Source organism: Mandrillus leucophaeus, unplaced genomic scaffold (genome assembly GCF_000951045.1).
Source record: "Mandrillus leucophaeus isolate KB7577 unplaced genomic scaffold, Mleu.le_1.0 Scaffold593, whole genome shotgun sequence".
NCBI lineage: Eukaryota > Metazoa > Chordata > Mammalia > Primates > Cercopithecidae > Mandrillus > Mandrillus leucophaeus.
Window position 1 is genome coordinate 621,561 of NW_012106397.1, and position 26,193 is coordinate 647,753.

The window sequence follows — 26,193 nt, forward strand, 5'->3', positions numbered from 1 at the left end:
ACAAGCAAAGATTCTCTGACTCTGATTAGGCACATGATCTAAAAATATGTATTCAATACTCAGTTGTTTCTCTCTTTCTTTTATATAAAAGCTCTTTGTTCCAACATTCTCCTTCAAAAAACCCACAGTTCAGTTTTTCCTAAGATCATTGTTTGGAAACTTTTTTTTTGGTTAAAACTCTGCAACTACTTAGAAGAAATGTCAAACAGATTTCCATGAAGGGAAAACGTACACATACATGTTTTATTTTAGAGGAGGATGGTGACCTCTGGATTCTGATTTACAAAGATGATGCTGATCTGTGGTTCAGAGAGGGGAAAGAAGAGTGTGACCCACCTTAGTGAACGCCTTAATGGCATGGGCAAGGAAAGCTTCCTCCACATCCACGGGAATTGTCTGCAGGTTCACTATGCAGTGCAACACGCAGAGAATAGTCTGGTGCTGTCCCTGTTTTTGTAGAAATCAAAATTTTAAAAATGTGTTCAAAAAATGCCTCAATAAATCGATTCAAAACTATCTTAGAGTCAAGAATTGGTTTGTGACCAAGTACTCGTAATGTCAAATGCCAAAATATCTAACAAAATATCTAAACATCAACAAATGTTTATTGTTATGTGTTAATATAATTTGAAAAGTTTTCAGGAGATAATATCAAAGCTGGCTAGCTATTGCACAAAGTAAAACTAAATTTGAAGATCAGTGCAATTTTAAACCACGTGTTTCTCTTGCCGTGAATTGAATAGATTTTCCCATTCTTGTTGTTTCTGGATATAATCATGTCAGTTGTCTAGTAGATGGCGACATGTCATAGAGATACATGGACTAACTAACTGGGCACTGAGTGGTCAGGATCTGGGTACCCAGCCACTGCAAATGATATGGAGGGAGGCGGGTAGACAAAGAAAAGGACAAGGGCAACCCCAGTCCCCCAGGAGCAATGCAGTGCTTAAGTGCTTAGCCTCCAACCTAAGGGGGTAAGATACTTAAAAATGAGCCCACTGACTTCACTCCTGGGGGCTGTTCACCTTAGCAAAGGAGAAATTCCATCACCTTCAGCAATACATATCCAAGATGTAATATACAGAGACCCACTAATTTCAATTCTGAAAACCTACAAGAGCATAATCTATAATAAAGAAACACCTGCAAGCACAAATTATCATTACAATGATGCCTATGAAAGTAAAAAACGTGAAGCAATATAAATGCCCTATACATGGGGTGAGGGTGAAATAGGATAAAACAGGCAGTCTTATGTGATAGAAAGCACACGGGCTTTGTGCCAGAGTGGTCTGAGCTTGAATTCTGCTCTGACATGTGGTGCCAACCTTGGGCATGCAGCCTCAGCTTTGTCTGTGAAACGGGCCTCTACCTCTAAGGAGTATTGAGATAAACAGAAGAGAAAATGCAAATTATGTCCTGAAGGGCTTGGCCCAGTCACCTACCAAACATTAATCTCCCTTCTCATCATCTCCTGTTTTATGTTTGTGATTTAATTGCTGAGAAAATATCGTAAGAAAAGGACTTCAGATACAGGAAAAATTATTTCTTAAAAGATGTGTATTGGGTAACTGTGGTGTGTGAGTGTCTGTGTGTGCAGGCACACACATGTCTGTGTATTGTGTATTGTATCTGTGTACATGTGTGTGAGTGCATGTATCTGTATGTCTGTGTGTGCATCCATCCATATGTGTCCGTGTGTGTGTGTGTCTGTGTAGTAACAGCAGAAGATTTTTAGTGAAATTTAGAAACTGAGGAGATGTTTACATGCAGCATAGTAGGTAACTCAAGGTTGGTTATTCGATAACATTGTTTCTTAAAACAAAAACAGGCCTGGTACGGTGGCTCACGCCTGGAATCTCAGCACTTTGGGAGGCCGAGGTGGGCGGATCACATGAGGTTGGGAGTTTGAGACCAGTCTGACCAACATGGAGAAATCCTGTCTACTAAAATTACAAAATTAGCCGGGCATGGTGGCGCATGCCTGTAATCCCAGCTACTCGGGAGGCTAGGCGGGAGAATCGCTTGAACCGAGGGGGCAGAGGTTGCGGTGAGCTGAGGTCGTGCCATTGCACTCCAGCCTGGGCAACAAGAGCGAAACTGTCTCAAAAAAAACCAAACCAAAACAAAAACAAAGCCTATTTTAAACTGAAAATTTAGTATCACTGTATGGATAAAAATGATAAATTGTATAAAAGGATTCATACAATTTCTCCTGTTTCCTAGATCCATTGTCTTCTAATATCTTTTCCTAAAGGTAATCACTATTACCAGTTTCTTATTTCTCCTTCTATATTTTATATATATATACATATTTTCTCCATTTTAAACATATATCTTTTATACATAAAATATAGAAAACATCTATATTTTACACATACAAATTACATATACATGTATGTGTGACACCTACCCTTTTTAAAAAATACGAATGAATGCATATCCCAACCTACTTCATAATTTTTCTCATATGCATGCTCACAGCAAATAAGTAGAAACAAACACCCAACAATGAAACAGTGGTTAATTATGGCACAGTCTCGTGTTACAGCATCATATCTGTTACAGTCAATATTTATGAAAAGCTTATGTTATTTGCGGGAAAACAGCTATAACTTTAAGCAAAAATGAAACAAACTTACATGTTAAAATGATTTTTAACAAGTTAATACACATATTGATAAGTTTAAAAGATTTGAAAATGTTTGCAGTGCCTCTCCCAGGACTACAGATAGTTCCCCTTTTTATTTTTTATTTTTGTATTTTCTAAGCGTTTACACTGGGTATCAGTTTCTTCTCTTCTCTTAGAAAAACTATTAAATTAGACTTAGATTTGGGGTTTTGTATGAATTCCCTTTTTTATAATGGATCTTTTTTTCTGCGTGAAAAACTAAGGGCCTCAGTTATAGTCATTAACTGGTCCTACAGCCACTTTACCTTCTCTAATAAAAAGAGTGCTTCTGCGGCATCTGCTCGCCTGTCAACCAACATGTCCACATCCTCTTTGGTGATTACAGGCTCCTTCAGTTGCTCCACCCAAGACCACATCAAGCTGCATAGGATGAAAGGGTCCCTCTCGCCACATATTCTTTCCCAAGCTCCATCTCGGGAATTAAGCTCTTTCTAAAAAGGAAGAGAAAGAGACAGACAAACAGAGACAGAGACAGGGAGAGGAGAGAGAGGTGCACCAGTTGACACTGCATGATTCTCGCACTGCCCACGAGAGTGAAAGACTCAGGCTCTAGGGTGCAGAACGGGGACCCCTCCCAGCCTCTCTACTTCCAGGCTGGACACTGGACTAAGACATTGAATTCTGTGAGCCTCAGTTTCTCTCTATGAAACTCATCCCTTGCCTCACAAGTTGTTGGGCTGACTGACTGAGATAAGGTCGGTTAAAGCTTATAGCACAGAGAAAGGGCTTAGTTAATCCAAGTTCTCTACTTTATTCAGAAACCACAGAAACAGTTCAGAAGAGCCTTCCTTTTCAGGCTTCTGGTGAACAAAACAGAACTATTTTTTGCAATAAAGTAGATGGTAGACAAAAAAGTAGAAATAAGGGAACATTTATACATTAACCTGGGGTCTAAGGAAAGGCTTTGACTGAGCTTCGAAGTCTGCAAAAATAAAATGAAGGTGCTTGAAAGTTGGTAAATGGGGCATATGTACTTCTTTGAAATATCTTTTTAGAATCCTATGTAGGATTTAACAATAAGCCTGAAATCTGACATAGGGAAAGTAACTGGAAAGTTTTTCTGATACTCCAATTGCTTAGAGAAAATTTAAGCATGAGATTTTAAAACTTTACCTCACAGAGAGCAAAGGAAAAGTGAGATAAGGATTTTAATGAATTTCTGATAGGGTTCAGATTTATGTTTCAGTAAGTCAAATACATTTTTACAATAGAAGTAAGTGTAATAATTGCTACCATTCACTCATTCATTCACCTATCCAATATTTACTACATGCACACAGTGGGACTGAAACTGTAATGCATGTCTTATCTCTAACTCTCAAATGGCACCCAGCAGGGAGCTTCCTCACCGGTAAATGCATTGGGGCTCAAGAAAGATGAAATAACTCACCTACGAGCCAAAAGCTAGAAAATGGCAAAGGGGGTGTTCATACCCAGTTCTGTCTTACTCCAGAGTCTGTGCTGTTTCTGTTACACCACAAGGGCCCTCTGGTACTGGGTTTGTTTTTATTATCTTATGAATACGCCAATACATTGTTATGCACAGTCCTTCCTATCCTATAGATCATGTATAAAACAAAGTAGCTCTTGATTCAATCTTATGAAGCAGACAAGCTGGGCAGAACTGACACTACTCAAAAACCCTCTTAGTAAAATGACTATCTTATCATGATGTTTCCTGAGGCTTTCCAGTGAGGTTAGCCAAGAATCCTGGGATAATGGAAAGTATTAAACACATGAGCTGTACCCTGACTCTGCCACATACACACCATGTGACCCTGAGCAAGTCACTTACCCTCTAACCTTCGTGACCTTTATCATCCTCATCTGTGACACTGAATTGATAAGATTAACAAAGACTGTAGAAATAGTATCATCTGCCTCACAGATATGTTCTATGATAACTGGGAAAAATTACATGAAATAATATATGTGAAATGGTCTAGTACAGGCATGGGTGGCATTATACTATTCAAATAATGTTCATTTTATTCTTTTCCAGAATTCAGCTGATTTTTTGATGACTAAAAGTCCTAAAATAAAATCTAGAAAGGAAAAAAACACAAAACTATCCTGATTAAAGGTCTGTGTTCACCTCCAGAAAATGCTTTCATATACTCTACGTACAGTCTGGCCCAAACCAAGTCCTGAACACTTCATCTCCACAGGCAGAGCTTGCACAGCCACTGGGGCTGACCCAGGAGTGAGGGTGCGAGATTTTCATCTAAAATAGAAGACTCTCTTGCTTGCTAACTCTTAACACACAGTAATGCCCAGGAAACATTTGCTGACTGAATGAAAGACTTTTTCAGTTTGGAGCAGAAAATAAAGAAAACACGTCATTTTGGAAGAAAGTAATACATTTAACTATTGGACAGGCAAAACACAATTCTGAAGAATAAAATTTTTACCAAAAGTTCTCTCCTCCCATTATATAGTTGTAAGTTAGTGTGAAGCTCCAAACTTAATTTTCATGCCTCTGCACCTGAAGAGATACTGGCACTCAGAAATTGTATATGCCTTGTTTAATCAATGGCAGACTATGAAAGCGAGCTATTAAAATAATTCACAGTAGGTTATGGTCTCAAAAGTCAAGATTTTGGTGATTCACGACAGTCTAAGTCAGCCTCCTTTTGGGGTAGTTTAGCTGTTTCTGATAGCTAGGTTTATAAGGCCTATCTTTTCTCGAGAACAGGTGCTCGCTCATTCAGGGCAAAGAAAGTATGGCTGACTTATGACTGTATCCTAGTAAAAGCACAACACAAAAAAGGGTTAAAAATTTACATTCTAATTGAAGTAAAAGCTAAGAAATGGACCCCAAAGACCTCATCTCAGCCAAAGTGAATGGCACGTAGGAATCTGTGGTTCCACCCACTTGCTCTCCTGATTTCCCATAGTTGCCCTATTAGAGCAGGATTGGCAAGTCTGAAGGAGGGGATGCCAAGTAGACAGCCTCACTTTTCTGACCTTGCTCAGCACTAGTGTTGATGAGCTTTGGAAAATAACTATTTTATTTATGTCTGTAGGTCAGTGGTTCTCAAAGTATGGTTCCCTCTGCCAGAGCTCAGGTTAAAGATGCTTCAAGTCAGTTTCAAATGCTGTCTGCTGTGGGCCAGTTGCCCCCATAGACCCAGGAAGAAAGAAAGAAGCTACTAATATCAATGCCTTGTGTGGGTCAAGCATCGTACCAAGTGCTTTCTTGCATATGCAGATTTAAATGAAACCACACAAACACCCTGTGTTTTTTCTAAAACATCAGGTTTGCATCAGAGATGAGAAACCTGAAGTTTGAAAGTTAAGTATGCAAATGTATCTTCACATTTCTATAATAAATAAGTTTGGGAAAATGTATTACACTTTTGCCCTGACATATTTCCAACATATCTATAATTAAATAAAGTACTAATAATACCTGCCACATTTCTACCTTCCTTTTTAGTTCCTCCTTTTCTACAGATTCGTTTAAATTTGCTAGAGCTTTGGCCGCCAGTATTCTTCTTGCCTCAGCACTCAATTCAGACTGTAATGCAGAGTGTGAAGCTGCTTCAGCCAGATCTTTACTGTCCTGGGTTTCATGTTCAACCAAGAACTGTGCTTTCGGACTGCAGCCACAGTCCAGAGGTCTTTGGGGTATCCTGCTGTTCTGCCTGACAGACCCAGGGCTCCCAACACCATGAGTTTTACACTGACAGTGAGACACTTGCTGGTGAGTAGGGTTTGGATCCTTATGGACATTTGCAAAGTTGGGTGAAACTGGTTCCCCAGGGCTGTGTGGGCCTGAAACATCTGCAGAGAAAGCTCTACTCTGCTGTGCTTCCTTTGGAATGATCCGTCCATGGAAAATTGGCGAGCCATTATCTTTGAGCCCTTCCAGCCCTCCAAACTTAGACTGACTCCAGAAAGAAAGTGTGCTGCGAACCAAGGCTTCCTTATGTAAGTCTGGTTCTGGAGACTGTGGGATGTAACAATGGCTTATGCGCTTCTGCTGCCTGGGGTTGTGGCCAACCAAGACCTGGACAGGCACTGTCTGTGGAGGCTCCCCTTCCTCCAGGAGGTTCTCGGCCCTCTTTAAATCTGAGTCACTGTAGCTGAGCCGCCTTTTCAGATGAGAAAGGGGTTGAAGGCACTCAACATTCCGCCTTTTCCAAAGAGGGTCAAACTCTTGCTCATTGGAGAAAATCATGCCTCGATTGTCAAAATCTGCTGCCACTGCAGTGGGGTTAGGTGGGTTGGACACATCACTGTCATTCCTCAGTAACTCTTTATCCAGCTGCATGGTGGCCATCTCAGACATGGTCTTTTCTATTTCAGCAGAGAGACCAGGTCCTTCGGACTCGTCCTTCATCATCACTGGCCTGTTTTCCGCTAAGTCCAGAAGCAATTTGCAAACTAGGTGGATAATTTTTGGCACATGTTTCAGAAGTCGTGCCTCATAACCATGAAGCAGATGACGCTGGCGAATTAGATATTGAGCTAAGGTGACAGCATGTGCTTTGGGATCACAGCAAGAGAATATATTGCGGAGAGGAGTTAGAAACTGAGTAAATTCCCTTACACAGAGGAGCTGTCCTCTGGTTTGTATGGAATTGGGTCGCTTTGCCCGCACAAATATAATTGCTTGGTCAGCAGTCATTCTTGTTGCAAAAACTAAGTAACAGGCTATTAAGACACCTAAACAGTGAAGAAGAGAAGACTGATATGAGAAAAGTTTACATTTTTATTTTATTTATCACTCTTTGATTATTTACAATTTGAAAATGCATTAAGAAATCAAATACATAGAGACACATTTTAAGGACAATTATGATGATAACTTTGTGACTTTTTGTAGAGGTGTTATTATTGCATGTTCCTTACTGCGCAGAACTTTATTAAATGTCTACGTGGCACCCCCTCCCCATGACTGAGTCATCTCAGTAGCCCAGAGCTGTGCCAGCACAAGCACAATGCAGGTGAGTAAGTGTGCAGGAGGGAAGGGAAACTGATCATCTGGCCCATCTAGCCTCCTTGTTCTACTCAACTCCAACAGAAGAAAGCAAATCCTGTTTCTATTTTCCACTCTGAACAGTTCTTGAGAATTTCCATCCAGTCAATCCATACACTTTGTGCTTGGAACCTCCCACCCTGCCATCTTTGCCATCAACTGCTGGCACATCCCAGCTTGGCACTCTCCCTACCATGGCAGTTTCTTCTTTGGGGATTATTCATATTCACAGCCTACTTTTCCTCCTGGCAATTCTTTTTCCAGATTTGTGCCTATATTAATATGTGTTTTTCTTCAGACCATGATATAAGTCTATTTTTCCATAAGCAATTATGGAAAATTAAGCAATCTTAAGGAAGCCAGCCTTAATGGTATAAACATTATGTACTCTCATTAACATCTAATTAAAAGGAATAACTAGTAAGATTATTACTACTTAAAAGGTAATAATTACTAGTGAAAAGGTAATAATAAATTAATTCAAATGTAACAGTCAATATTAAAGTAAAAGGCAAATCAAATACACCTGTGTGATCCCCAAGTTTGTGAACATCTTGTTACATGTGAAAATCAGAACCTCTGAAAACTGCATGCTCTCCAGTTCACAGTCGGGAATAACATATCTTTCTCACTAGGACACAGAAGATCTTAGTATAAATGTAAAATGTCTGCAGAGCTATCATGTCAATGTCTACAAACGGTGAGATTTTGGCTTGATCCTAAGAGCTACCAATCTCAAGCAGAGCTGAGTCTCCTCCTCTGAGCACGCTTCCAGGTATGCGGCAGACCCCTGGCAGGAGCACAGGTACACTGGGTATACTGTGGACAGAGTTGGGCTGCATGTGGTTGGATCAGATGATGATGAAAATTTCAGCCCTACGGCCTTTATTTTTGCCCTAATATCAGCACTATAATGAAATTGAGCTGAATGTTTTAAGTCAAATCACTGACTTTTTAATAGAATTCTAGGCACAGATACACTCTTCTTCACAAACAAAACCCTTATACCTCCAAAAATGGAAAGCACATGAACTCTGGAGTCAGACAACCACGGATTTAAAGCTTGGCCCTGGTACTTACTAAATGTAGCAAATTACTTCTCTCAAATTGCAGTTTCTCCAACTCACATTGTTGCTAAAGACTTTAAAATGACATACATATGGTCATTGTAACTACCTGTTTATGGTATTTCAAATACCTTAAAATTATTTTTGATTTAGTTTTTAAAGTTGACATAATAATTATACATATCTATGGGGTATATAGTGATGTTTTAATACATATGATGTATAGCGACCAGATCAGTGTATTTAGTATATGCATAATCCCCAACATTTATCATGTATTTGTGCTGGGAACATTCAATATCCTCCTTCTAGCTATTTGAAACTATATATGATTTTTAACTATAGACACCCTACAGTGGTACAGAACACCAGAACTTATTCCCTTCTTCCACCTGACTCCAAAGCTTTGACAAGATTCTGAGAAACATTTTTCCTCAAATTAGGAAATCTTATTCCTTTTATATTTAAATACGCCTACAAGGCAATAAACCACCTCTTAGGACTTACCTGTTCGACCAAGCCCTGCATGACAATGGATAGCTACTTTTCCTTCCTGTAAGGCAAATGTCATCACCTTCACCATATCTAGGATAGTAGTAAGAGATGCTACACCATAATCCTTCCACCCGAAATTGTAGAAATAAACTAAGAAAAAAGAAAAGGAAAAGAAAATCAACATACAGGAAATTAACGAAAGTATATACACTAATGAAAAGTACACAGATCTACACTGAGGCATGTAGATCTCAGTGCATACACTGCATAAAATAAGAGGGATTTTACATTCCCAGTAACTTTACTGTTCACATTTACTCACAAAGCATATTTTATATTACTGAAGACATTTCCTGCAGAAACTCAGCCAGAAAGAATTATGGTGAAGTAGAATTACAAATTAATAAAGTCAGTGATTCACGCTCTAGTTACTCAGCTATGGAGGGAAAGCATACACTCTTGTTTAAGCAGGGAAATGTGTCTTAATGACTGATAAATAGCTTAAGACAGTATATATAGGTTTTCTATCCAGTGTAAATAAGCGTCTTTAAAACAAGTTCCAAGATTGTTTATCCTTTCCAGCCTGGTTTGAAGGACACATGTTGAATGTATTTCATCCCAAAGCTCTTGTGATTGAGGTGGCTTTGAAATTGTTAGAAGTAGAATTCCTGGGCGTCATTTTGGGAGCAGGGCTGGACAGCAGTAAACCTGGAGCATGTCCAGGTTCCAAACCTGATTACCATTTCTAAGCTGTGTGATCTTAGGCAAGTAGGTAATTCTCTAAGCCCCATGTAGCTTCATGTGTAAAACAGAAATAACAACAACTTTGTTACACAACTGCTTTAAGGGTTAAATGAGATAACAGTGGCTGGCATTAATTAAATGTTAATCATTATTACTATGGGGTCTCCTCCCAACATCCCTCTTACAGGAACAAAGAAATCCTATACTTCCAACAGCAATACCAAAGAGAATGGTAGCTCATTTTTTTCTGGATCCTTACTACTATGCAGGAGGTATTTATTTTCATCACCTTTTCAATTTAAGACCCCAGCAGAGAAAAGCCTCTGAGTGCTACCCTTGATAATTCATGAGAGGAGGTGGGAGGAACTTACTGCCAGCCTCCATGAAAGCCTCAGGAAGGTATGTGAAGCCACTTTCTTGTTCCAGAGGGTTCCCACAGCTAGCATGCTCACCAGGGCGCTGGAGGTTGATTATTGTTTTTATGCCATGGCTTAAAGGAAAAAGGGCAGTCAGTCATGTTGGGAACTAGCATTTTAAAAAAAATAACCTTTTTGGCATTAATCAACATTATTAATTACCCTCAAAATCTTAATTTCTCATTTGAAATACACCCTTCACTGCCTATTGTTAAAATGAAAGCACTTTTTCACTTGAAAACAAAGGCAATGAAAGAACAAACACATGAGTTTCCTCACTCGTGTGTGAACAATACAGCATTTACCTGAGGAACTGATCAATGATGTGGTACTTCTCCAGGAGCTCAGAGGATGGGCGGGCCATGGCCAGTATATTGTCAGTGACCCTGCAAATGGGTGGAGGGACTGGTGAGATGTGCTGCAACCTAGGAGGTTCCAGCCCTGAGCGATGATTTTTTTCTATGATTTCAACAACTCTGTTAGAATATTCTTTTTTTGTGTATAAATTTTATTTGAACAGGTAATACAGTTTCATGGTTCAATAAAATCAAAACAATACACAAAAGTATGCACTAAAATGTTTGCTCTTACCTGTTTTCATCCACTCTATTCAGTTTGTTCCCCATATGTAGTCATTTGTATTAACTTCATGTTTATCATCTTAGTGTTTCTTTTTGCAAATACAAGCAAATATGAGCATTTATTCTTATTTCTCTGCTTTTTTTTTGTACAAAAGGTAGTGTAGTAAAGGCACTGTTAGATACTTTGCTTTTTTTCTCTTTAGGTTAATTTTTAAAATTTTGATAGTTTTTGGGGTACAGATGATTTCAGGTTACATAGATGAGTTCTTTAGTGGTGAATTCTGAGATTTTGGTGTACCCATGTAAGAATATTCTTATACAAATCCGGCTTCAATTTTGGCTGATTAGAGCTCTAAGAAACTCTAGCTTCTTAAATCCCTGGAAAAAATTCCAGGACATAAATTATTTGTGGATTCCAGCAAAGTATTTTCAAGGACTCTCAAGAGATTCTAGTGGACACGATGGAGAAAACCCAGCTGGTGGCGAAGGTAACAGTCTGGATTGTCACTCAATGGGTAGTGACTTATACGAGGAGGGACAACTGGGAGATATTTTTAGTTATTCAACTATCTGACTCTTAGTTACCTAAGGTGTTAAATGGGGATAATAATGCCTGTCTCACAGGGTTGGTGTGAGAATTCAGTATGATGTGGATGTAAAGCCTTTGGCACAAATCCTGACATGCAGTTATGAATAAATACTGAGTTACTGTAATTTGGCGACAATTATGGGTTCCAGAGTCAGTCGGGCTTGGTTTCAAATGCTGGCTTTTCTACTTTCTAGCTTGGTGGCAAATTACTTGGTCTCTCTGGAACTCAATTCTTTCATCGATAAAATGGCATTAACAGCTCACAAGAGTTTTACGACGATAAAAGATATTAGTATGAAAGCATCTAGCACACAGACTGGCCTACAGCCAAATGGATATTTACTGAATGAATGAGTGGGCAGACGCCCAATAAATGACTATTACTCTTGTCAGGCCTCTGGGCTCTGGCTTCACTCTGTTCTGTTCAAATTTCTCATCAGTGGCCTGATGAGATATATAAGGTAAGTGCGTTGGAAGTTGTGGGTCATATGAATCTCAGGGGAATAACACAGACTGGCAGGACAGGATCCAAAATGACACCTTTCCCTCTGAAAGAAGACATGTGGTTTAACATGGGACCCAGGTGAAAAAGACTCACAGGATTTAGTCAGCAATAAAGCAAAAATACACAAATGACCTAAGCTACATTATTAGAAATTTTCTTGTCGGACTATGAATGTTTCCTTCTTCATACTATTAGTATGATAGTGATGGACCAGAATATGACCTGTAGTGAACAATAATGACAGTGGACCCCAGACTATATCACTACAGATGTACTGAGCAAATCCAATATGAAAAAGTACAGGTTGTAAGCTGGATAAGCCACTTGACAAATATCTAATTTAAAAATGGGTTCTTCATAAATAAAATAATTCACTATTAGAATTAACAGTGAATTCTTCTAAGTATGCTTCAAATGTGATTTATCAGAATTTTTCAGATGTTACATCAAAAAGGTGTATTTGACCAGTTTACTGTTTATTAAAAAGCAGTATGATTAAAGAACAATACTAATTGCACTTACACACCATAAAAAAAGCAAATATCTTCTGTTTTCTACCGAGCTGACAACTTGTACCACTTTTATTAGGGTAGACTGAAGGGTATTTGTATGAAAATGTGACTTTTCATATAGAATATAGGAATAACATAAAAGCTAAAGCTTACTTGCATGAAACTGAAAAATTCCACATGTATCTCATAATTTTCTCAAATTTATAGCTGAACAGTTTTATTATTTCTAAACATTTCTGAAATTTAAGCGCTGACTATCCATTTCTTAATACACTTTATATATATCATTTCACTTACTTAAGAAAATCCCTATGGTTTTGGTTTTATTATTTCCACCTTACAGATAAAGAAACCAAGGGTCAATAGGCCAAGAACACACAGCTAGGGCAAAGCCAGACTTGACTGGCAAAGTGAAGTCCTGACTTCAAAGTCCCACACTGCTCCTCCCACACTTCAGGGCTCCTGGCTCACACAGAGCGTCTTTCCTGTATCCAACAGAGCCATGAAAGACCAACAGGATCACTCACCAGGATGAGTAAACCCCTTTAATGGCTTGTTCCTGCTCACTCCAGCGGGCTGGGTTCTCATACTTGCAAGCTCTACCACCACACGCCATGGAACACGCCATGTGTCCAGGAATGACATGCCGTAAACGCTCTCCTACTTTTGTGTACTTTGGTGTTGGACGTTCTATATTTCCTAGAACATGTAAGGAAAGGAAAATTCAAAATTGCACTCTCCAAATGAAATTGTAACATGGGAAACAGCCTCCGTTTTATCTCAGGATGGCAGATGACAAGCCAGTGCAAAATCGCCTTCATCTTGTCAAGAAAACAAAACTGTTTCCCCATCAAAGTGACATGTATCTCTTAATGTAAAACAGCTTTCACATATAATAATCTCCACACATACTGGCAATTAGGAGGAAGAAACTGTAAAAGCAGATGTTTTACAAGAGAATGAGTTTTGTTCAAACCTATATTTTAAATTAAAAAACACAAAACATTTGATCATTTTATATCCTCTTATATATTCACTAAAATACTTAGCATAACAGACAGCAAAAAGTATAATATAGAATAAACTGCCAATATTTAAAAAGGTATAAGCACAACACAGTCGATTCCCATTCCTCAAACTTACATACAAAGGTATGGCAATCTATAAGAAGAAAGAGACCTTTACTTTTTCTTTCGGGGAAAGTTGGGTTTCCCTCTGCATGGTTGACTGAGGAAACAGCTACCATCACCTGGAGAGAGGACGAGGACAGAAGCTTCGTGGCAGAGCCGGAGCCCAAGCCAGAGCCCCGCCGGGCCTGCTGCAGCCGCAGTATTGGGTCTGAGGTGGAGTGCCGGCGGCCCTGGAGAAAGGAGCTGAGGAAGTGCACGGCTGAGGGCCGCCTAGTTGCATCCTGCACCTGCATGGCACTGGGAGGCAAGAGCCAGAGGCAGGGAAGAGTCAGCCCCACTTACTCAGTGAGGAACTTTCACTGAGAGCAGGGAGCATTGCATCGTTCTGTATGATCTAAGAGCCATTCAGATTGGCTGACTGGTTTCCATGGCGACGAACAAAGAAACTACTGATTCCCACTTAGATCTGAACAGGCAAAATCCAATATGAACAGATTGCATTTTGGGCAAATTGTTCAAATATAGGGAAGAATAATATAAATTTTAAATATATTGATTACTAAATTTTGTTTCTCAAATGCACTTAAAATATCTAACCACTCAAAGAATTACTCCCCAAAATATTGTAGTGAATTTAGAAAACTGTCTTCATGATGCAAAAACTGTCTTTTACATACATGTTAAAAGGCTTAAATTCTGTTATTCCTTTCACAACCTGTCTCTGGATATTTTGAAAAAAATTACCTTTCTACTCCTCGTTTGAATAGTGTAGAAAAAAGTTAATTGTAATAAAGTGGGATATACTGGATGCTTTACAACATTATCAAAATATCATCCAGTTTTTCATAACCAAAACCACTTCTATTTTTTCTTGGTAAAACTATTAAAGAAATACTTGGATTTAAAAAATATATTTTTAGAGATGATATATTATCAGAAGACGTTTAACTTCAAGTGTTCATTTTCCGAATATGAAAACCCAATTCTTAGTTAAGCCTCTGTTGGACAGTTATAGTAGCCGTGCCTCTCAAAAACTCAAAACATCATTCTCTGCCTTTTGTTGCAGTGAGGGAAAAAAGAAGCTTCAATAATGTCTTGGCAGAGGCATATAAAGAAAACTCACTAAGTATCACATTTTTAAAGGAACTAGATGAGGGGGAGGTTGCAACTTGAAGATAAAGGATATAAAGAAAACAGAAAGTGCAACAACCGCTAATGTACTCATTGTCCGCCTCCTCCCTTGTTAATGTCAGGCTGCGCCCTCGCTTGCTCGCTCTCTCTCTCTACACAAATGGTATTTCAGATGTGTGTGCACAGAAACAAACTACTGTACTGCCACAGATGAGGCTATTTTCTTTTCTTTTCTTTTCTTTTAACGATTACTAATGCTATACCAAGCTCCTTTTAAAATGCCGCCCCCATCTCCCCAATAATGTGCACTTTTGTCAAATAAGACAGGGACACAGAATTCCAGTTTGGTGTTCAAATTCCTACTCTATGTGTAGTATCATGCCTTTGTTATTTAGAATACAGCCATGGAAGAAAGCACAGCTTTCCTGTCAGAGGAATTACATGAGGATTATTCTAGGCAAGGCCCTCAGGACCCTAAGGGCAACACAGAAACAGCAGTTGCACAGAGCTCTGCAAGACAGGAACATGAACTTATTGGCAGGAGGCCCTAAATGCTCAAACTAAGGAGTTGTGTATTTGTTATCTGAGTAAGAGGGAGTCTATGAATATTTCTGGGCAAGTCTGTGCTTCTGAGTATGTGGCACTCCAGAATGTTAACTTAGCTCTTGAGAGACAAGAGTGGTGAGCTTTGCAGAGATAAGTCCATGGCCTGGAGAACCAGTATCTGAGGACATCTACAGAGAAGAGTTAAAATAACTGCTTTCAACTACACTAAAAATGAACACTAATTTCATTAGATAAGGGGTAGGGGTAGGACTTATTTAGACCAAGCTAAGGAAGGGATGGTTTATAGATCACCTCAAGAATAATCTCTGTGGTGAAATCTTGAGACCTGGGTTGACCTCAAGTAAACGCAAAATGACTGAGCTGACCCCAGTTACTGTACAGTCAGTGACCCTGTGTCAATGTCTAAGGAAGTCAAGCCTAATGCAAACAGGATTCTGCAAGGTGAAAGCAGCCCTTTCTGCATGATTGCTCAGTGTTCCCAATAATGAGGTGTTGTGAATATACCTTGCATTGATGTGGTAGATGAAGAGAAATGTACCTACCTCCGGACACGAGAACCAAACTTAGAACAATATTTAAGGAACCAAATGAGATACTGATCATGACAAATATGAAATCAGTCACAATAAACACAACAAAGAAACCTACTAAAATGTACCAGTGAGTACTGAGTCTTTTCTTCCTTAATTTCTACAAGTGGGCAGGTAAAACACTGAAAAGTGAGATCTAGAACACCAAGAACTGGTAATTTCCTTCTATACTCAAGATTTCAGAAAGGGCTCATTACTTCCTAAAGTCATAGAACAATAGGCTGAGAATGCAGTGGGTGCCTGGTGGGTGTGGGAGGCCCACCTATCCGCATTCTTAAGTCCACAGAGGAGTCACTTCCAGGAATTTGCTGTACAGCTGAATTTCCAGCCTTGTGTTCTCCACTTTTTGTGACAAGAGGCTCACTTTTCACAAGGGAACTGACTATTCCACTGTTAGACAGCTCAAATATTTTCTTTCTTTCCGTCTTTAGAGATGGGGATCTCACTTTGTTGTCTAGGCTGGACTTAAACTTTGGGGCTCAGGGGCTCCTCCTGCCTCAGCCTCTTGAGTAGCTGGGACTACAGATGCCTGCCACCACACTGGACTTCAAATGTTCTCTAGTGTTGAGTTAAAATCCATTCTATAAACATTGGTTCTGGTTCTTCCCACTAAAAATAAAGAATAAAGCATCCCTTTGTCTTGAAAGATTTTCAAATATTCAAAGACAGAACTTTTCAAATATCCGAAGACAGAACTTATCCAAGACTTTCCCTATTTCTGTTTTTCAAACATTCCCAGGTATATGTAATTGTTTCCAGATCTTTCACTATAATTTCCCTTCTTCTGCGGGCCCTTCTTCTCTCCCCTTCATAGCTAAACCTCCAAACCAAGGTGACTACACCTGCCATCTCCACGTGTCACAAGTTTCATCCTCAGCCTACTCAGCTCTAGTCTCTGCCTCCACTCTCAAATCAAACTGCTCTTGCTATGGTCTCTGATGTTCTATCTTAAGGTGGATTCTTTAGAGCTTCTATTTGACTGTGCAGCAGCATACAACACAATTGAACACTTTAGTTTTAATAAAAAAATTTTTTTAAGACAGCACCTTGCTCTGTCACACAGGCTAGTGAGCAGTGACATGATCATAGCTCACTGCAGCCTTGAATTCCTGGGCTCAAACAATCCTCCTGCCTCAGCCTCTTTGGTAGTCAGTAAGACAGGTGCCTGCCACCATGCCTGGCCCATATATTTTTTAGAGTATTTTATTTTTTTACTTTGAATCAATGCCAAACTTACAGAAAAGGTACAAAAGAGCACAAATAATATTTTTCCTTGGCTGGGCATGGTGGCTCATGCCTGTAATCCCAGCACTTTGGGAGGCTGAGGAGGGCAGATCACCTGAGGTCAGGAGTTAGAGACCCACCTGGCCAACATGGTGAAACCCAGCCTCTACTACAAATACAAAAATGAGCTAGGTGTGGTGGCGTGTGCCTGTAGTCCCAGCTACTTGGGAGGCTGAGGCAGGAGAATTGCTTGCACCCAGAAGGCAGAGGTTGCAGTGAGCTGAGATTGCACCACTGCATTCTAGTCTGGGCAACAGAGTGAGACTGTCTCAAAAAAAAAAAAAAAGAAAGAATATTTTTCCTTGAATTTTTTAGAATAACTTGCAGAAATACTGCCCCATTATGCCAAATAATTTAGTGTATATTTCCCACAAAGATATTCTTGAAAATTACCCCAAATCAGAAAATTATGGTTGAGATATTACTACTTGCCCTATGTTCCTCAGCCCTCAGCTTCACTGATTACTCCAAAAATGTTCCTTACAGTAAAAGGACATGTTGTATGTAGTTGTCCTGTTTCTTTCACCTATTTCACACTAGAACAAGTTCCTCAGTCTTTCCTCGACTTTGATGACCTTGACACTTTCGAAGAGTATAGGCCAGTTACTTTGTAGCAGTCTCTCTCAATTTGGGCAAGCTGTTTCTTCGGGATTAGACTCAGAAGCCCTTGCATTTATTAGTAAAGAATGATATCTAGAAATCGATGGCTGTGTGTTAGGTATGCTCATTGCCATTAGTGTTACTGCTGCCAGGCCCTCTCAGTGGACAGAGCTAAAGCATATGGATATTATGCACAAGCACACACATTACCACACTTTACATCTCTATTTACTTCCGTATGTAGGCATATATACATATGGAAAAACCAAGAGTTTACCCTGATACTACCAATTCCAAGCCAACACCACAAAGTTCCTCCAATTTCCACCCTTTCCACAACTGTACCTATAATTATAACTCTGTGAGAAGCCTGGGTACCATAATCTTTAATATATTTACCTAAGTGACCAAGCCCCCTACATGTAACCAGTCTCCCATCACTGCCTCTGCTCCCTCCTCCATGTGGATGCCTCTCTCGTCCCATCTGGACTTTAACACATATGCCAAGCTGCTGCTGCCAGCCACCTGGGTAGATGCTCTCCTCATCCTGCCTATGTTCCAATATTCCATGTAGGGTCACCCTGCCCCACACGGAGCCCTCCCAACCTGACCCATGTTCTGATGCCTGGGAATGTTCTAACACCCCGGGCCAGGTCACTCTCCCACACAGGTGTTATCTGGCTCAGGCTTCATCACTGCTGGTCTGCCCTCCCATATGGATTTCCTCCTCACCCTGGCTGGCTTCTCCCAAGTGCCCCTGCTCCACCCCATCTGTAGGTCAAAGATTCCACACTTAGGCAAGCCAAGAAGACCAGAAGCTATTATTCCTGCTCACCTTGCAAAGCAGGGGGATCACTCAGAGAACTGGGCTGCTGTCCCTGCCTCAAGCTCCAGAGACATGGCTAGTAGACTTCATCCAGAAGGAGAAGCAGGCCTTAAAAACAGAGAATTCTGAAGCTTTCCCCCTACAAAACTATCTTTACCTGAAACACAGCATGGGGAAGCTCAAGCCTAGGATGCTTTCAAAAACAATGGAGGCTTTGGTTAAGCAGTTATTAATGAGTAGCCTCATAGCTTCATGAGAGCAATAAGCTGAACTGTAGTCACACAAGCTTGCCAGAGAGAACCAAGGAAAGAGACTAAGCCCTCTCATGGAGTATAAGCAAACCTCAAGACTGACCTCAAAAATGGCCACCACGGAAACTTAATTAAATCAGATGGTAGGGCGACAGATGACCCAGGGCTTTGTCAAAAACAACAGAGTGATCAGCAGGTAATTAGTGGAACCCAACAGCTGGTGTGCTAACAACTGAGGGAGACAGCATAACAGAGAGATGCGTGGAAGAGAGAAAGGGTGCCCTGCTGAAAAAAAACATTGTCTTCTCAGGGTGACTGTGTTTGCTCGGCCAAGGCCATGCCCTCTTAGGAGTCACATCAGAGGCTTCAAACTATGAAGAAAAAAAGACTAGTCCATCACTAAGATAGTCTAGTCAAGTCTCTGACCAAATAGACAAGCAAATAACAACAAAAACAAGCCCGGGGAGGGAAGAGTATCTAGAGGTGCTAAAAAATATTATCTAAAATATCCAGTTTTCAACAAAAAGTATGAGACATGGAAAGAAAGAAAAAAGTATGACCCATACACAGAGAAAAGCACAGTCAATAGACACTCTCTGGTAGAGGGGCCAGGCATCTGATATACCAAAGCCTTCAAAGCAGCCGTTACAAATATGCTCAAAGTCCTAAAGGAACCCATGTTTAAAGAAGTAAAAGAAGCTATGATGACACTGTTTCATCAGACAGAGAACACCAATAGAGAGATGGGAATTATAAAAAGGAAGCAAATGGAAATTCAGAAGTTAAAAAGTACAAAAACAATGAAAAATTCACTTGAGGAGCTCAACAGAAGATTTGAAGTGGCAGAAGGAAGAATTAGAGAACCTGAAGATAGACTGATAGAGATTATGCACTCTGAAAAACACAGAAAATAAAAAATGAAAAAATCAACAGAGCCTCACAGAAATGTGGAATACCATGAAGTGAACCAACATACACCTCATAAGTGAACAGAAAGAGAGTTTAGAGAGGAGTAGAAAAAACTTTTAGAAATAATGGCTCAAAGCTTCCCAAATCTGATGAAAAACATTAATCCACACATCCAAGAAGTTCAACAAACTCTAAGTAGGATATACACAAATAGATCCACGTTAAAACACATCACAGTAAAAATGCTCAAATAGAAAAATGATTCCTTGTGTACAAAGAAACCTCAAAAAGATTAATAGTTTACTTCTCATCAGAAACCATGGAGACCAGAAAGTAGAGGAATGACATATTCAAAGCGCTAAATATTAAACTGCCAATCAAGAATCTTACACGCAGCAAGATTATCTGTCAAAAATGAAGGGGAAATAAAGGAATTCCCAGGTAAACAAAAAGCAGAGAATTTGTTGCTAGCAGACTCAGCTTGTAAGAAATATAAAGGAGGTTCTTCAGATTAAAAGCAAGTTATCCAAGACTAATGTGAATCCATGTGAAAGAAAGGACACCGGCAAATTACAACAGACAGTATGTATTTATATGAAACGTCCCAAGGAGGCAAATTGACAGGGACAGAAAGTAGATACTAGGGGGACTAGTTTCCCAGGGGGACTAGGGTGAAAGTGGAATGGGAACGGACTGTTGGGATATTGTGAAATACACGTTTGGTCTTGGTCCCTCTTTCTTGGCATACAATTCCTGAAATCCTTGGAATCTCCAAGGTGATATCTTTTTATATGTTAATGAGTTGACTAGTAGCTGTCAGTCCCTATGCAGCTTCAGGATGGCGGCTGGCCATTGGAAAGACCAAGGTAGGATTACAGTGTTGGGACTTTCAGCACCAAATCCAGCTTCTGGGGAGGGGAGAGGGTTGAAGGTTAACTTGATCAACAATGGCCAGTGGTTTAGTCAACCATGCCATGTGATGAAGCCTTAATAACAGCTCAGAAGGACAGGGTTCAAAGAGCTGAAAACATGGAGGCTGCCAGAGGGTGGCGCACTTGGGGTCAGCATGGATGCTCTGTGCCTCTTCCACCATACCTCACCCTTATGTATCTCTTCATCTCCATCCTTGGTAACAGCCTTTATAATAAATTGGTAAATATGTTTCCTAGAGTACTGTGAGCCACTATAGCAAATTAATGAAATCCAAAGAGAGGGGTGTGGGAACCCCAGTTTATAGCCAGCCAGTCAGAAGCACAGGTTAAAAAACTGGGGCTTGTGACAGCCATCAGAAGTAGGAGGCAATCTTATAAGACTGAGCCCTCAACCTGCGGGATCTGACGCTATCTCTAGGTAGATAATGTCAGAATTAAATTGGAGGACACCCATCTGGAGTCCCCTGCATAATTTATTGCTTGTTTGGTGTGTGGAAAAAAATCCCACACATCTGGTGTCAGAAACGTGTTATGAGAGTGTAGCAGGAGAAACTGAGCTTGCTTATTCCTCTGTATTCAGAAGTGCTAATTGGTAGAACATTTCTTTTTGGTCTGATGAAAATATTCTGGATTTAAACAGTGTTGATGACTGCACAGCCTTAAGTATGTACTAAAAACCAATGACCACTTTAAAAGGGTCAATTTTATGGTATGTGACTTATATCTCAATAATTTAAAAAGGGCAAATAATTTGAGTGGGCATTTCTCCAAAAAAGATGTAAAAAGTTTCAATAAATACTTGAAAAGATGCTCAACATCACTAGTCATTAGGGAAATGCATATTAAAATTACAATGAAATACCACTTCATACCTACTAGGATGGCTAGAATCAAATGTCTGATAATAACAAGTATCAATGAGGATGTAAAAAAAAAAAATGAGAGCCCTTATCTACTGCTGGTGGGTATATAAAATGAAGCAAACACTTTGGAAAATGATCTGGCAGTTCCTCAAATGATTAAACAGAGTTACCAAATGACCCAGTTCTTTCCTCCTAGGTAAATACCCAAGAAAAATGAAATATGTCCACATAAAAACTCAGGTTTTATTATTACTCATAATAGCCAAAAAGTGAAAAGACTCCAAATGCCCATCAGGAGAATGAATAAATGGAATGTGGTATATCTACACAATGAACAATTATTCAGCCATAAAAAGGAAGCAGCACTGACACATGCTACAACATGGATGAACCTTGAAAACATTATGCTAAGTGAAAAAAGCCAATCACAAAAGACCACATATTTATATGGTTCCATTTATACGAAATGCCCAGAAAAAATGAAATCTATAGAGACAGAAAGTAGTCTGATGGCTCCTGGGGCTAGGGAGGAGGGAAAGAATGGCAGCCGGGGCTTGCTAAAGAGTACAAAGAGGCCGGGTGTAGTGGCTCACGCCTATAATCCTAGCACTTTGGGAGGCTGAGGCAGGTGGATCACCTGAGATCGGAAGTTCGAGACCAGCCAACCTGACCAACATGGTGAAACCTTGTCTCTACTAAAAATACAAAATTAGCTGGGTGCGGTAGCATGAGTCTGTAATCCCAGCTACTTGAGAGGCTGAGGCAGAAGAACTGCTTGAACCTGGGAGGCGGAGGTTGCAGGAGCCGAGATCGTGCCACCGCACTGCAGCCTGGGCAAAGAAGAGCGAAATTCCGTCCCAAAATAACAAAACAAAATAAAATAAAAAAACAAAAAAAACCCCACAAAACAAAACAAAACAAAAAAGCACACGGTTTCTTTTTGGGATGACATCCAAAGATGATATTCCAAAACTGACTGTGGTGCTGGTTACATAGCTCTTTGAATGTTCTAAAAACACTGGATTGGTACTTTAAACGGGTGAATTATTGATAATTACACCTCAAAGAAGTTAAAGAAAATTCTCCCTTTCTCCCTCCTTCCTGCTCTCCTTTCCTCAATAAAGCAAAAAGCTACTAGGCAGACTTCTGGTTCTGTCCAGGTAGAGTTGACCCATTCCTCATCCTTACGACTTAGAAACTCTGGACACAATAGAACAGATAAGCATAGGAAGATTCTGAGAGGGAGAGACTGTCTAAGGACCTCAGGACTTGAGGAACAATATGGCTGTGAGCTACCTGGGATTCTTTATTGCCTCCCGTATATCCCCAACAGGGTGCTGCAGAAGCCTTCAACTCAGAACAAGCTATAAGAAAAGCCTGTCCCCCTTTGCCAAAGGTCTGTGGAAAATGTGACCTAACAACTGAATATATTTTTGGCAATACCCATGCTACTCCAGTTAAAAACGCCATATCGTCTTCCAACCCCCAGTTTCAGAGAGGATGGAGAGGGAGCTGATCATCTATCAAACACTCCTGCTCTGCAGAAGTGGGATCAATCTACTTCTCCCATCAGGTGGTGTCAGAGGGATAAACATGGATCTCATCTTCTACTGTGTCTAGAAGGACCATGTGGTGCCCTGATTCCTCCAGTGGGTGGTTTTGGGGCTGATCAGGGAGCTAATTTTCCATATCCCAACTGGAAAAAGCAGGTGGCACTCTGATTCCCCTGCTGGGTGGCGGTGGTGACCTGAGCAGAAAGACGATTTCCCCCCATCAAGTAGAAATGGGCAGTGCTTCAGTTCCCCCGCCAGGCTGGTGTCACTGGGGTCTATCTGTGAGCTGCGCCTCACCCAGCAACAACCAGTCTTAACAGGGTGGTTTGAAGTGGGATTAGTCAACACCAGGCTCACCACCTGCCTCTACGTCAGTGGGACCCAGTGGGGACTTGAACCTTCGTTCTCATCCATCATCAAGGACACTGAACAAAGCTGTGCAAGTGGGGGCCTGTAAACACTCTACTTTCCCCCAAACTTCAATCTTAGCAAGGCCCAGTAGGGAGACAAACCTCCACATTCAATTGGTGTCAACAAGACTGAACAGTGCAGTGGGAGGAAAGGCTAGTTGGTATTCATGTATCTGCTGCCGCTTCCCCAAGCAACAGGGGAGCTTCAAGAGGAGTGGAGCCTCCTCACTCATTTGCCATCAATGAAGCAGAATGATGGGGTGTGAAGCAGGATAGTCAACATTCCCATTTCCCAATCCCCTGGTGTCAATGGGGTCCAGTGGGGAGGTGAACCCCCAACTCCACCTGGTATGAGGAGGAAAGAGGTGGTGGGAGGTGGGAGGGTTGGCATTACACTTCCCACCTTGTCCTCCCCTCAGGACCACAGGGCCCAGCCAGGAATGAGCTTCAGTCACACCTCGCAGAAACAAAGCAGTGTGAGTTGCTTCCACTTCTTCCTAGGTGGCAGTGGGGTCCAGATTTTTTTTTTCTCATGTTGCTGATCTTATCCCCCCGACTCAAAGGCAAAATGACAGTGCAAGGCAATGCCCCACTTTCACTAAAAAGATGTCAAAGAGAACTGGTGAGAGACGTGAAATTCCACCTCGTCATCTGGACTGAGGCAGTGTTTTAATCACCCAACTTTTGTTGGGGTGGTGTCAGTAAGGCTGAACAGGGAGCTGGGCATACACACTCACCTGGCTCCTGGGCAATGCTTCAACAGGAAGACTGCCTGACAAGCAAGAAAAAAAGGACCCAAAATGTACAGAATACAGCTGAAAATCACTTGTCATACCAATAATTAGGAAAATCACAACTTGAATCAGAAGAAACAATCAATAGACATTAAAATGGAGATAAATGATATGCTGAAAATTTCCAATAAGGACTTTAATTATAATGTGTCTTGGCACTGATTCCTAGAATAACTGGAATCATACAGAGAATGTTCTCTACCCACAATGAAATCAAACGAGAAATCGATAACAGAAAGACAACAGGAAAAACTCCAAAGACTTGGAAATTAAACGTCAAACTTATAAATAAATCATAAGTCAAATAGGAAGTCTCGAAGGAAATTACAAAACACACAGAACTGAATCAAAATGAAAATATATCAAAATATATGTAAGACGCTGGTAAAGCAGAGATTTGCAAGAAATTTCTATCACTTAATGCTTATGTTAGAGGAGAGGAAAGGTCTCAAATCAGCAATCCAGATTTCAACCTAAGTAAACTAGAAAAATGAGAGCAAAACACACACAAAACAAGCATTGGACAGATAAAAATAAGAACATAAATCAGTAAGATTAAAAACAGGAAAACAACAGTGAAAATCAGTGATATAAGAAGCTGGCTCTGTGAAAAAAGAAATAAAATTGATAAACCTCTAGCAAGACTGACAAAAATTTTAAAAGGACACAAATCACCCATATCAGGAATGAAACACAGCTATCACTACAGATCTGGCAAGACTGACAAAAATAAAAAAAAGACACAAATCACCCATTTCAGGAATGAAACAGGAGCTATCACAGCAGATCTGGCATCCATTTAAAGAATAACAAGGAACTAATACAAACAAATCAGAAATCACTGATATAAATTTGACAACTTAGAAGAAATGGATCAACTCTTTGAACACTGCCAACTACCAAGACTCAGCCAAGATGAATGAGACAACCTGAACAGTTCTATAAAAATTAAAGAAATTGAATTAATAAACAAAAAGTTCCCCAAAAGAAATCTCCTGGCTTAAACGACCTCACTGGAGAATGCTACCAAACATTTAGAGAAGAATGGGCACCAATTTTCCACAATGCCTTCCAGAAAATAGAAGAGGAAGGAACATTTCCCACCTCCTTTTATGAGGCTAACACTACCCTGATACCAAAAGCAGACAGAGTACAAAAAGAGAAAACTATAGTCCAACATCAATCCTGAACTTAGGAAAAAAACCCTCAACAAAATATGAGCAAATAAAATCCAGCAATGCATAAAAATAATTATACACTACTACCAAATGAAATTTATTACAGGTACAGGCTGGTTTAACATTAAAAAAATCAATCAATATAATCCACCACACCAACAGGCTAAAGAAGAAAAATCATATGATCATATCAATTAACACAGAAAAAGCATTAGACAAAAAAAAATTCAACACTGACTCATGATGAAAACTCTCAGCAAGTTAAGAATGGAGGAGAACTAATTCAACTTGTTATGGAAAACTTACTGCTAACATCATACTGAAAAGGAAAAGACTGAATGCCTTCGCCCCACGATCAGGAAGAAGGCAAAGATTCTGCTCTTGTGACTTCTGCTTGGTAGAAGCTTTAGGCTACTATGATAAGGCAAGAAATTAACAGCATATGAATTGGAAAAGAGGAAACAGAACTGTCCTTATTTGCAGACATGATTGTTTATGTAAGAAAATCCCAAGGAATCACCAAAAACTTCCCAGAATGGAAAGTGAGCTCAGCAAAGTAGTAAGGCATAAAATCAACACACCAAAATCAA

At 40.1% G+C, this 26,193-nt stretch overlaps 1 protein-coding gene across 3 annotated transcripts in view; it reads right to left on the bottom strand.

Annotated features, from left to right (window-relative positions):
• Nucleotides 1-26,193, bottom strand: part of PTPDC1 (protein tyrosine phosphatase domain containing 1) — a 91,326-nt gene that overhangs the window by 3,409 nt on the left and 61,724 nt on the right. Inside the window, exons 1-8 of one of the 3 annotated variants that reach the window (XM_011999444.1) lie at nucleotides 13,771-14,111; nucleotides 13,113-13,284; nucleotides 10,704-10,784; nucleotides 10,354-10,472; nucleotides 9,251-9,388; nucleotides 6,105-7,363; nucleotides 2,938-3,123; nucleotides 337-447 (exon numbers count right to left, since the gene is read on the bottom strand). In XM_011999444.1, the coding sequence (XP_011854834.1) occupies nucleotides 337-447; nucleotides 2,938-3,123; nucleotides 6,105-7,363; nucleotides 9,251-9,388; nucleotides 10,354-10,472; nucleotides 10,704-10,784; nucleotides 13,113-13,284; nucleotides 13,771-14,008 (2,304 nt within the window). In that variant the 5' untranslated portion in view covers nucleotides 14,009-14,111. Of the gene's footprint in view, nucleotides 1-336; nucleotides 448-2,937; nucleotides 3,124-6,104; nucleotides 7,364-9,250; nucleotides 9,389-10,353; nucleotides 10,473-10,703; nucleotides 10,785-13,112; nucleotides 13,285-13,764; nucleotides 14,112-26,193 lie in introns of those variants that run through there. The other 2 variants (XM_011999442.1, XM_011999445.1) reach the window with 2 other exon arrangements.